At 43.3% G+C, this 13,299-nt stretch overlaps 1 protein-coding gene and 1 pseudogene across 1 annotated transcript in view; one reads left to right on the top strand and one right to left on the bottom strand.

Moving 5' to 3' along the window:
- The window catches only part of PARP1 (poly(ADP-ribose) polymerase 1), a 36,430-nt gene extending 23,810 nt beyond the window's left edge, over positions 1-12,620 (bottom strand). The window contains exons 1-4 of the mRNA XM_032964004.2: positions 12,252-12,620; positions 10,585-10,747; positions 9,699-9,820; positions 9,300-9,514 (exon numbers count right to left, since the gene is read on the bottom strand). Of these exons, the coding sequence (XP_032819895.1) occupies positions 9,300-9,514; positions 9,699-9,820; positions 10,585-10,747; positions 12,252-12,362 (611 nt within the window). The 5' untranslated portion in view covers positions 12,363-12,620. The remainder of the gene's footprint in view (positions 1-9,299; positions 9,515-9,698; positions 9,821-10,584; positions 10,748-12,251) is intronic.
- Positions 1,304-5,457, top strand: LOC116947825 (adenosine receptor A1 pseudogene; annotated as a pseudogene).
- Positions 12,621-13,299: the final 679 nt, after the last annotated feature.

The raw sequence follows: 13,299 nt of genomic DNA on the forward strand, positions 1-13,299 counted from the left end.
TATTCGCGCACATTTCACGCTGGACCTAAACTCAGGCCTTCGCCTTGTCCCTTCATCAGCCCTCCAGGGTAAATCGAGGGCCACTTTGTGGGACGTTAATGGCGGTTTTCTTCCATGAAGCCTTGACCCCATTCTAGGAACGTGGAATTTCCACAACTTGCGCAGAGCTGTAAACTGGAGATGAGCACAGTTGAGCCCATCAGTTCAGCATTTTTCAAAATGTAATATACCCGTTGTTGTAGATAAATATCAAAACCCATTCATACTCTGGATATGTTCGTTCCGAGTGCCACTGATGTAGCACATTTGTGAAATTGTCCCAGGACGTTAACATGGATGGAAATTCTGGAAAAAGTAGGTAAACCGCTGTCAAGCAGAAGTCACTGCCGGTTTTACATCTGCCATGAACTATATACATGTGTGTGCCCCACACAGACGCAGTTGTTTACATAATCATAAAAAGAGAGTTGAGTGCGCTAGCTTCACTTATGCCATGCTATGCCAGTCAAGGGTGTGGATGGGGCAGAAGCATTCTGGTGGCATTAGCCGAAGTTGGTTTGCGTTGCAAGCCAACTAGGCAAGACACAGGTGCAGGCAACAGTCAACAGGCTTGGCAGTCAACACATGGAAAACTAACAGCACATGGAGGCAGGTGAGAAGAGGGGGCAGGAAATTGGACATAGGGACAACAATATTGGCATGTAGGATCACCGACACTGTAAAAAGAGCTACTGATGGATGGCGATGACACTCCTCCACAAACACTGGCGGGCATGCACACGCCTGAAACACAAGTCAAACAATCACCCACGTGACCGCTGCAACACGAAGGTACATAAGCACTGGCAACCAAATACGGCTCACATCACTCGCGTTTTGCTAACGCAAGAGTTCAACATTTGGGGAGGGGGGGGTGGGGGGAAAAAACACCGTGAATGGTAAAGACTCAAACACTGTAAGAAGCCCGGAACACTTCAGCTGTGCTTACTAGCCATGACAAGTCAAACAAGAGCAATAAACGTGCATATGTTAATGCAAGCATCACGTATGTTAATATGAATTATTAATGGTAGTGATGATTCGATTCCAGAATCTTGCTGCCCTGAGGAAGCGTCAACTCGCTGAAGCGGCATTTTCCACACTCACCAAATTATGTGACAGTCGAACACGGACTAGGAACGAGTTCTCAGCCGTCAGCTCAAAACCGTAAAACGAGCAAGGCTACTCGGCTGTGAGGAACCGCCGTCAGAAGACCCTCCGCGTGAGGTGCAGCTTGTGGCCAAGAACCCTCTGGGAAGTAAAAATGAGCGCCAATAACACGACGCTGCCGATCGAGGCGGCAAGCCCGAGCCAGGTCTCTGTCAATGTGCCGTATATCCTGTTGGAGCTCGTCATCGCACTGCTGTCGTCGGTCGGCAACCTGCTGGTGTGCGTCGCCGTAATGAAGAACCGCCACCTACGCACGGTCACCAACTACTTCTTGGTGTCACTGGCGGTGGCGGACGTGTGCGTGGGTGCTGTCGCCATCCCCTGCGCCATCATGACGGACCTGGGCCTCCCGCGCCACAACTTCCTGCTGTGCGTGCTCATGCTGTCTGTGCTCATCATGCTCACGCAGAGCTCCATCTTCAGCCTGCTGGCTGTTGCCGTCGATAGATACGTGGCTATTTTCAACCCGTTTCGATACAAGGTGAGCGTGCAGCGAACGGCATTGTCGGCGTCAAGTCTTATTTTCCATATCAAGGAATATTTTATCACAGAACATGTGGCCAGTTAGCCCTTTCCCATTCTGATGACGTACGTGATGTCGGACATGTACGTCATCAGTTTTTTCTTCTGATACTGATCAGAAGAAAAAATAAAATAACTTAATCTGTACCGAGACTCCCACAAGGCCATGTGAAGGGCATGTGGCACAGTTTGGCGCCAGCTATCATAAAGTGTGGTCATGTTGCTACAGTTCTGTGGTGAGTACGTCTTTAAAAACAATGGCGCTACGCCTCTCTAAATAAAATTAACGCTAACCGCTTGCGCGTTCCGAGATTCACCGGTGAATGGGACCCACCCTGCAACTTATCGTCTCGGAATGGGCAAGGGTTAACAGGGTGTGTGAGCTCATCGGCATTTATAATCTCCGTTTCAGTTGATAAGCAGCAGTAGCCGCAGTAAAAAAATTTACGAGAAAATTTTGGAATGAGTGTTATAACACCAGCATGCTATGGGTAACCCTTGCGAACGATTTTCCAGGGTTGTTACCGTCTGCTGTACAGCACAAACGTGCTTTGGGAACCCCACGCAGTGCTAAAAATGTAAGCAATCAAATCAGCACCAGGCAAACATTACGGAATGCTTTGGAAATAACCAAACAGGAAAATACAAATAATTTCTAGACGACGACGGCTGCTTAAAAGACGGCTCCTCCACGTTTACATATGACCACGCGCGCTGTCTCATCTTGCACAACCGCCACCCTTCGCCTTCTTCCTCCCGTAGGTGATAATGACGCACCGCAACGCTCTAATCACCATCGTGCTCACCTGGCTCATGGCCTTCCTCATCGGCCTGGTGCCGGCCATGGGCTGGCACAAGGGTTCGCCCAGCGACAGCTACTGCTACTTCGTGGCCGTCGTTGATATGAACTACATGGTGTACTTCAACTTCTTTGGCTGCGTGCTCACGCCTCTGATCATCATGTTCGTCATCTACGCGCGCATCTTCCTGCAAGTGCGGCACCAGCTGCGTCGCATCGCCAACGAGGCCAGGGGTGGCGCCGGCAATGCCCAGGTAAGCAATCGTCGGCAGCAATGAGCGTTGCGATTCAGTAGCGCGCTAGTGTTTTTTGTTTTTTACGTGTCGGTATAGTGGCTTGTGTAAGCAGCCGTACAGATTTAATGGTGCCTGCATGGCCGCGAGACAGCTGCAAGACAGCAGTACGGCAATTAAGAGAGTTACCCCCTCGTATGTGTGGGTTTTTATTTTTCTCAGGTGCTCCAGTTTCCTCCCACATCAAACACTAATTGAATTGAACAGGCGAAATACATACTGATGTAGGACCCTCCTGAAAAAGTCATGAGACTGAAGTGAAGCTTTCCTAGGTAAGACAATATTATCATTTAGGCTGGTGACAGCTGACTAAAATCCATAAACTCTTTTTGGAGGGAGACAACAGAAAAACGTATGAGCAACCATTATTACATTATACAATTGATTTTTTCCACACGTGAAATTCTCGTTTGGTATTTTTTACCATCACGCGAAATAAAAACCGATTACTGGCTTCTCAATTAGCTCAGTATGAAGCTACATGACTGCAAAGTTACTTGGTAGGCTTAAGAGTACATTTTCTCTCCTTCTCCAGCATTTTTATTGCTCGTTACAATTGCATTTCGTCCAATATGGAAAAGAGGCAGATAACGTATCCAGCTATAAACCAGGCTACCCGAGTTCGATTCCCAGTCATGGTTAGCTCTGTGGCGAGCGATATCTGAACTGGTCTTAGCCCACCTCCCTCCACTAAACCACACTAACCAGAATGGTGAAGTATGGTAAAATAAAATGACCAACACAGCATGGAGAGGCCTCATCTAGCAGTCAATGAAATCCTTCAATCGGCAGTGAAATTACTTTATATTATCAATATTACATTTTTATAAATTTGATACTCATACAGTGAACCTCCTATAATCCACAGACCTATACTGCCCTATACCTATTACTCATAGCCACAATTGATCTACGGAGACTCTTGTTAGACAGATGGATTCTTATTATCTGTGTTGATACGTGGATAAAGGAGCCACTTTGAAGTTGATTCCCAGAAACACTACACTAATTTTATTACAGTATTCCCTTATTCTTCACGAATTTCCTATCCGAAATTTTGGCTATCCGCGACTACACGAATGCACCCAGAGAGAGAAATAAAGTGATGAGAGAGAATTTTATGCGAGAAAGTGATGAGATAATGTGATGATGCGCAGCATCAACATAATTTAAGGTAAATTTCGATTTAAAGATTTCGTGACTGCAAGGATTCATTTTCTTTGGTTCTTTCGGTAAAGTCACGTAGAATGAGAATAAAATAATAAATTGATAAAATAAAATAACACAATAATATTCTCACAACGTTTCGGCCACAACACAAGCGGCCTTCATCAGGTGAAGGGACAAGACTGTCTGGAGGACAGCGCTGGAGTCCCTTCACCTGATGAAGGCCGCTTGTGTTGTGGCTGAAACGTCGGGAGAATATTATTGTGTTATTTTATCAATTTATTATTTTATTCTCATTCTACGTGACTTTACCGAAAGAACCAAAGAAGATAATTTAAGGTAGTTAACTTATAACACTATTTTATACTTTTATTTGTTTTTACTTTGTTTATTATAACCAATTTGTTTGTGTTATAATTACCATTATTCAATGGCTTATTTACGTATTTACTTAAGGTAATTCATAAAAAGGTATCATTACGCACGAAACGTGCTATTCACGAGCATTTCCAGAACGTATCCCTCGTGAATAAGGAGGGAATACTGTTCTACAATTTCTTCACGGATAAGGAGTAAAAAAATGTTCATTAACATCCATGTTTATCGACAAAGAGGTACCCAAAAATGGTCTTCAAAAAGACTAAATTCACATTATACAAGCCTTTTTGTGGAGAAGAAGAGTTACCTAGACTTGGTGGGAAAGTAGTATAATTCCACGTTTATCCATGGCTAATTGAGAAGCTATAAGAAGATATTTTCGTGGATGGGTGTAGATGATAGGATCTTAAATTTGGATCCAACAAATCACCATAAAAAGGGGAGTTTCAATGTTGTGTTAAAACACTAAAATTTAAGGTATTTTTTCACTTATTTATGACTGTCCGATCATCTGAAAAAGGTGCTATCAGAAATACTGTCAAAGTCAAAACTAATTCCAAAAATGCCACGGAGCTAAGCGAAGAGAGCCAAACTTCGTTGAAAACCATGCCCCTAGCAGTGAATTTCATTGCCAGGAACGCAGCATGCAGTCGCTGACGAAGGAGGTCAAAACAGCGACCTCGCTCTTCCTGGTACTCTTCCTCTTCACAGTCTGCTGGATTCCCCTCCACGTCCTCAACTGCATCAGCCTGTTATGCCCAGGCAGCAACACGCCGTACGGCCTGCTTCTCGCCGCCATCATTCTGTCGCATGCCAACTCAGTGGTCAATCCCTTCCTGTACGCCTATCGCATGAAGTCGTACCGTCGTGCTTTCCTGTCGCTCATTATGTGCCGGGACGCGAGGGAAACCGACGATGACACACAGGTTCCCAGCACCACCGTGGGCATAGAGACTTCACGCACCAACCTCCCCAACATGGTGCTGCAGGGAAACCCAGGGTAGCGTGGCATTAAGCCTCCTCACAGGCACACTTGGAGCCACCAAAGCATAATCACAGATAAGCTGGTGAGCTTGAAAGACAATATTGTGAGTCACCAACTCAGAAAAGAGTTTACGCCAAGGTGTGTAATATTGAAGCTTAGGCAGAGGTGGAATGGGATTTTCCCATTGTCAATGTGGACAAAATTTGTCAATAGTTACACTATGTAACACAATCTTTGTTCCTGGGTAGTAAGTGTTATTTCCTAATTGCTTATGCCTCAAAAGTATAGAAAATGGTTATTATTCCACACAAACTTTGCTTTGTGACCAGGACAGTGATATTTTGAAATGTACCAATTTTCAATGAGAAAACCGGCAAATATGTCTTTTTGTTACATAAAGTTAGAAAAAAACAACATACGAATCAAAATTAACATGTATTTATACTAAAGAAATAAAACAATTACTACAAAAGATTTAGAAGCGAGTTTTTAGAGATTTACGATTATACTGTAAATCCCTTTCACGAATCAGCCCCCAAATGTAGTCTCCCATCATGTTCTCATTATACTGCTTATGGCAGCGGCGTTCAAAGTCCAGTATATCCTGGTCGAAGCGCTCGCCTTGCTCCTCCGAGTACGCTCCCATCCTACAGCCCATTGTGCCGTAGTTCTTTACCAGTCTTAACCAGCTCCACATAGTTTTCGACCTTGTGATTGCCCAGGAAACCACGACCCACTGCGACAAAGCTGTTCCAAGCAGCATTCTCTTTACTAGTAAGCTTCTTGGGGAATTATTTGCACTCCAGGATCTTCTTTATCTGTGGTCCGACGAAGACACCGGCTTTGACCTTTGCCTCAGACAGCTTAGGGAAGAAATCTTGAAGGTATTTGAAGGCTGCCGACTCCTTATCTACAGCTCTGACAAATTTCTTTCATAAGGCCCAATTTGATGTGCAGTGGTGGCATCAGCACCTTCCGGGGGTCCACCAGTGGCTCCCACTTGACGTTGTTCCTCCCCAAAGAGAACTCGGTCTGCTGTGGCCAGTCCCGCCTGTGGTAGTGCGCCTTGGTGTCTAAATCTTTCATAATTATTTTTGTATTACTTTAATAGAAATACATGTTAATTTTGATTCATATGTTATTGTTTTCTGACTTTATGTGAACGAAAAGACATAAATTCGCCCGTTTTCTCATTGAAAATAGGTAAATTTCTAGATATCAATGTCCTGGTCACAAAAGCAAAGTTTGTGGGAAATAATAGCTATTTTCTGTACTTTTGAGGCATAAGCAATTAGGAAATAGCACTTACTACCCGGGAACCTGCTTTTGCCAGTGAACACAAACACAAAGCATATTCTGCAGTGGTTTCATGAAAAAAGATGCACAAAAGAACATCGGTAAAATGAGCCGGACTAGCCAGTTTGTAGAGCCAGCATAATTCAAGAGAATGGGCAAGCAGCCAATCCTCATGCCTCTCACATACACATAACAGGGTAAAGGTCAAATTACAAAATTATTGCTACGGTACACCACATGACACAACATGTATGTGTTAGACCTCTTTTGAATATGTATAAGCACTGTATACCAAATTATTGCATTGATTATTTCTATTTATTTATTTGTGATGATGTACTGGACACCATTATAGAAATGATGCATCATGGGACCTCCTTTGCCAGTACCAAAATATGATAATAGGTTTTTCCCCTTTTTTCTGGCAACAAAACAGGTGCTAAGATGTTAAAGCACCAAACTGAAACATTTTACGAGGAATCATGTCTGCATTAACCACAATGCTTGTGGTCAGAATGCAAACAAAAAACACTGATAATATATGCATTGTCCTGGTCTAAAACCGTTTGATACGAGGTTCAAAAGAAAGCTATCTCTGGTGTGGACCAATCAGTTTCAAGGACAATGCATATATTATCAGAGTAATTTTTTTGCATTCTGACCACAAGCATCGTGGTTAATGCAGACATGATTCCTCGTAAAAGGTTTCAGTTTGGTGTTTTAACATCTTAGCACCTGTTTTGTTGCCAGAAGAAAGGGGAAACCCTTATTATCAAATGCTGATACGTTTACTGCCATGAATACAAGAGTGCATTCAAACCTTACCTGTGCAATCAGTATCAATAGTGGAGTGTTACAAAATGTTTTTTTTTATAAACCATAACGTTGTAAAATACATACAAGAAATGTCCACACATTCCAAAAGCATTATATAATAAACTTCCATGTCGAAAAGCTACCCGATCTGACTTACTTATTACTAATATATATTCTTCATGTCCTCATACAAATAAAATCTATTTTTTGTCCGGCATGCTTTCCCTGAAAATGTTTATCCAGCAGGCTGTTTCAATAACCACATTTTGGGCCTCACCAGAAGAGTGAGGATTGGTAAACAAACACTGCTGGTTTGTGCTTATCTTAAATGGGTAAAAACACTGTTCACTTAACAGAACTCTGTTCAATACAAAATCGACATTGTATAAAAACGAATTATGCATTGTTGTGGAACTCAGCAATATTACGAGTCTGTATGCACACTTTTTACACTACAAAAACATGCAGCCTCTTGGCTTAATAAAAATAAATTAATTAATGACTCTCAAGTGCATGAACTCTGCTGTAATATTAACGAGCTGCCAAACCATCGCTCAAGGCAATAGGCACACTCTTAATTGCAGTGATAGCATAACTTAACGTGTGCCGATTGGCAACAGGAAAACGTGCGGTTGAAGTGAGTTGCTCACGATGTTAACGACAGTCAATAATAGTAATGTAACCTGATACCGCACTCCACATTTGCATCCTATTTTTGGGGGTATCTCTGACCGACGGAAAATTATAAGTAATTATATGAACAGAACTGTGTAAAACAATTACTTGCCGATCCGTACCTACTGGACAACTGTGAAAAAGAGCTTCATAGCTCATCAGATTCCTCTAGGATAAACACAAATTCTGATTCTGATTTATTGATTCTGAAAAATCCTTCTACAATGAAATAAGAATTACTCTGGTAAAGCCAGAACGAAAAGCTCAGCTTTCAGATTGATTTCAAAGATAGCAACACTGTTGGACTTATTGGTGTGTGCACAGGCTGTGCGCTCCCAAGTCCAGGTGTGCCGCAAGTAAACACAGGATTACCGCACCATGAAGAGGTCTGTGGAACCACCAACAGAACTTACAGGTGTGCTTAAGATTGCTGTTTATACCACTCGCGAGCTGTACACAGGTCATTAGTGCCATTAAAACAGAAAAGTATAAGGCTATGAATATGGTGAGTCAGTCCCACCCAGTGGCAACCCACTATATTACTTACACAAATCCCATATAACCCATCATTTTGACCTGCTCTGCAAATGACACACTCTACAAGACTCAGCAAGAGTAGTCAGAACTGTGAATCCATTTCTTTAACCATATGGAAACCTAATCAAAATTATATTTTAAAGGAGACGTGGAGTCCGTTGGTTAAATGTAAAACATGTAAGCTTTACAACTGTGCAGGATTTCGCAGTTGTGTTTTATAGCTCTACAATATTGTTTCCGGGTGTTTGTTCAGAACGTCTGATGTTTCAGTTCCTGAAGAAACACACAACACCTGGAGCGAAATCTCTGAAATCATGCCAAACAGACGGTACAACCCAAAAACACACCTAAAACCTAAACATTAAGTTTTGTAAATATGATTTGGGACGCATATTTTACAAACATTGATTTGTTACGGTGTTGACTATTTTTTTTACAAATTCCGCACTCGCTTTCATTTCTTTTTTTGTAGAATGCACATTTGATCATTCCCTGCAGGATTTACCTGGTGGCTGTAACAAGTGAACCATTAATTCTAAGCAAGCTGTCCATTCAGTGATCCACACCCCATCAATCACAGGGCACTCACCAGCACCCAGCAACACTGGATGTGCATGCTTACCCATCGACGACGACAGTGCCGAGCAGGGTCTCGACAGCCTTCTTGTCATTGGCGTTGAGCCGCGTGAAGCCACCGATCTGATTTGCGCCGTACGTCGAAAGGAAGCCCAGCGTGTCGCGATGTTCCACGAAACAGTTGGTGTGGTACCAGTGGTCAATCATGCCCAGGTGCGGCTTCTCGATGTTGATCATCTTCCGCGAGATACGCACGTCGTCCTGGATATTTGAGTGGCAGAAAAGGCTGTTAATGCAAACCTTCAAGTGATGTAAAAATCAACTTGTTACAGGTAACATTGAAGTACATTTACACCACCAGTTAGCTCTAAATACTCGTGCTTCACTATAAACTAGATCCCACAATGCAGTGTGGCTAAAGAAAATAGAGCAATGAGTCACAAGCCTTCTCGATCTTGTCATCACAGCCCTTGCACTTGCTGCGGTTGGACTTGGCGTACTCCACCAAAAAATCTGGGAGGGTGTTTGATGCTGCTGCTCCTCCATTTGCCTTGCCACTGCTTTTCCCTGGAAAAGCAAAGAGTCCACCGTGCTTGGGTAAATACTCGCTTGTTAAGAGTAGTGACCAGTGGCAGTAATAACTTGCCCATTTAATCTATCTTCACATATCAAACTTTTCACGTATCTGCTTATTCCTCAGTCCCCAACGAGTTAGATGTGTGTCACTGTACTGTACAGAAAAAGTATAAGCGTACATTAACTGAAAACCACGAAACTTAGGCAAAATTTAGATGTGCTTAAAACCTAATTTAAATATATAAACCGCAATCTTTTTTTGCCGACGTTGGTAAAATTATGGAATAAAAAATTGTTTTACTACATATAAAGTTTTTTATTTTTATATTCTGAAGCCCAACTGATATAAAAACCCACAAGGAAGCTGAATTTCGATTTAAAGCTTTCGTGACTGCAAGGATTCATCTTCTTTGGTTCTTTCGGTAAAGTCATGTAGAATGAGAATAAAATAATAAAATATAACAATAAAATTCTCACGACGTTTCGGCCACAACACAAGTGGCCTTCTTCAGATGAAAGGAACCTGTCCCGACAGGTTTGTTCCTTCTTCAGGTGAAAGGAACCTGTCCCGACAGGTTTGTTCCTTTCACCTGAAGGCCACTTGTGTTGTGGCCGAAACGTCGCGAGAATTTTATTGTTTTATTTTATTCTCATTCTACGTGACTTTACCGAAAGAACCAAATAACTTGGAAGCTGATTCGCATTATTAACCGCAGCGCAAAGGTTCCTGCTCTGGTGAAGAACGATTGGCACACCTTCACCGTCCGCACTGCCCTCGATGTGCTTCTTGATGCGGTCCTGGTCAGCGCTGCGCAACTCGCTGAAGCCGTCCACATCGGCCTGCGTCAGAGGCCGCGCGCGCTTCCAAAAGCACTGGAAATGGTGCCACTGTGGCACCTTGCCGTCAAACCTGGGTGACTGCGGGCACAAACATCACAAGCAGAATTCATGAGTGCCGGCTGATCCAATTGGGATGGACAATTCTTGGTGAATGATGCATACCTATTTTTTTATTTAGCATCAAGGTGGACAAAAAAGGACAAAACAGGCTGTGGATCATCATATAATAGTCCATCATGGCAATATTTTTTTGCTCATCGTGCCAATGTGCAGGATCGTTCAATTTGTGAACACCAGTGAGCATGCAATGCACACTGAGACTGCAATTCGCAAAACTGTTCTCAAAGTGCAACATCCAAAAAGAACGTACACATTCCTATGAAGCAGATTAAAACATAGCATTTACTATACACAAATATAATTTGACATAAAAGTAGGATCTTATCGAATGCTGGACTGCAACAGGTTTGTTCCCTCCCCTCCCTAAAATCCAAAAACTAGGTCAACTCTTGAGCGTGCCCAGTTTTGTGTTTGGGTCACAACTCTCAAAAGGGAGCATGCTTTTATAACACTTTTCAAAGCAGCAGGCAACGGTGCAAATTCTACAAAAGCCAGGTAGCTATACATGGCATGCACGAAGCACAACAATACAACTTCCACTGGAGCAACGCAAGAGACGCTTGATGCACTCCCTCTCTCTCTCTCTCTGGACCTACAACTGCATCTGACGACAATGGATCCGCCCTGCTTCGTGGGTGTGGTGTTGCATTCCACTTAGCATGACGGTGAAATACACACTGCAGTGCACCCACACGCGCGGTGGACTGGAACAAAGACAGCACGCAGATGCACCACGTTTCTCTCATTTGGGTGAGCCCGCTCAAGACAAATGCAATGCAGTTTTGTCGCGGGAATTTAAAAGGAAAAGCCCTCCCCACACAAAACACACTGCGCAAAGCATGGCCGCGACCACAGTGACCTGAAATGAACTACAGTACATTACACACCACCGTTGGAATGTTCCAATATTTATTTAGCAGCTGTGTTTACGACCAAACTCCCTCCCCCCCCCCAAATCTCTTGTGGGAAAACGTCACTACGCTGCAGCAAATAACGAAACAAAAAATACGGGACATATATGAAGCTTTTTTACCGACAACGGGTCGGGGAAAACCGTGCAACCGAAACGTTATCTCTGCGAGAAACACGTGGTGGTGCACACCTCAATGCGCGATGTGCATCATCGTGCTTTGTTAATTAGCGTCCAGTGCGATGTTCAATGATCGAAAATTATACATTTTCTCCATAAATTGACTCCCGTCTTAAAAATACAATATTAAAAAAAGAGCGCGAAAATCCAGAGTGCCCCGTGTGTCGAGGGCCTCGGGCATGCGGGAGCAAGGTCGCCCTCTACCCGGCCTGTCGAACTAGTCGAGACCGCTACTCAACCCTCGGGGAATGCGCGCTAGGCCACGATTTGAAGGGAGATGGAGGGGGACGGGAAAACGACGCAACACAAAAATCCAGCTTCAAAACTATAAAACGTCACCGATGCATGGGGGGAGGGTTGGAAGAGGCTCACCTGCACCATGACTGCGAGACGCAGGCAGTCCTTCTCAATGTTGCCGCCGCATTTTTTGCACGAAGCGCGGCTGCTCTTCGCGTACTCCGCCTTGAAGGGTTTGTCCGCCATCGCTGCAGTAGTAGCAGCAGCGACAACAACAAAGGGGGCGGCCCAGCTTGTGAGGGGGTGAGGGGGGGGGGTCGAGCTTAATTATTTAAATCCCTTATTTTAAATAGTATTATTTTTTTTGTTAAACGTACCCCCTATTTTCCTCACAAATAAACGCGCGATGCGTTTCGTGACGAATGTTCAGCAACAACGACGAAAAGCGCGCGCTTTTTGTTGCGCGCGGGTTGTTCTCCGCGCGTGCGGGAAGACCTTGCGGCTGCGATTTAGCGGATCTCGTTTCGGAATTTGCCGTGACTTAAAGAAAAGAAGAAGAAAAAAGTTTTTAGAAACTAGGGTACAGTGCTGTCATTGTGAATGTGGGTTAAACAATTTGTCGGGTTTTAATAACCGAATCCTGCACACTTTTTTTTAAATGTGTTAAGTTCGTTATAATCCATTTTATTTTACATGTAACGGTTGAATTTCGATTTAAAGCTTTCGTGACTGCAAGGATTCATCTTCTTTGGTTCTTTCGGTAAAGTCACGTAGAATGAGAATAAAATAATACATTGATAAAATAAAATAACAACAATAATATTCTCACGACGTTTCGGCCACAACACAAGCTGCCTTCATCAAGTGATGAAGGCCGCTTATTTTATCAATTTATTATTTTATTCTCATTCTACGTGACTTTACCGAAAGAACCAAAGAAGATGTAACGGGTGCACTGGGAAATCGTTTTTGTTTAAGCAAATTTCATTTTTGAATCTTAAGTTTTTCGATTCGAAAGGGCTTCAGGGGTTAGAGTTTGTGCAGTTTTGTTTTTCCTCCTCCGTTGAATGAGCGCAGGCTTAGTAGGTTCATTATATATGCTCCATAGTTTTGTGTTGCCCTTTCACTCATGAACGAGCTTAGTGGGTTAGTGGGCTGAGTTATGAGAGGTGACACTGTGACT

This window comes from Petromyzon marinus, chromosome 31 (assembly GCF_048934315.1).
Source record: "Petromyzon marinus isolate PM22_M1 ecotype Great Lakes invasive population chromosome 31, UKy_Petmar_22M1.pri1.0, whole genome shotgun sequence".
Lineage (NCBI taxonomy): Eukaryota > Metazoa > Chordata > Hyperoartia > Petromyzontiformes > Petromyzontidae > Petromyzon > Petromyzon marinus.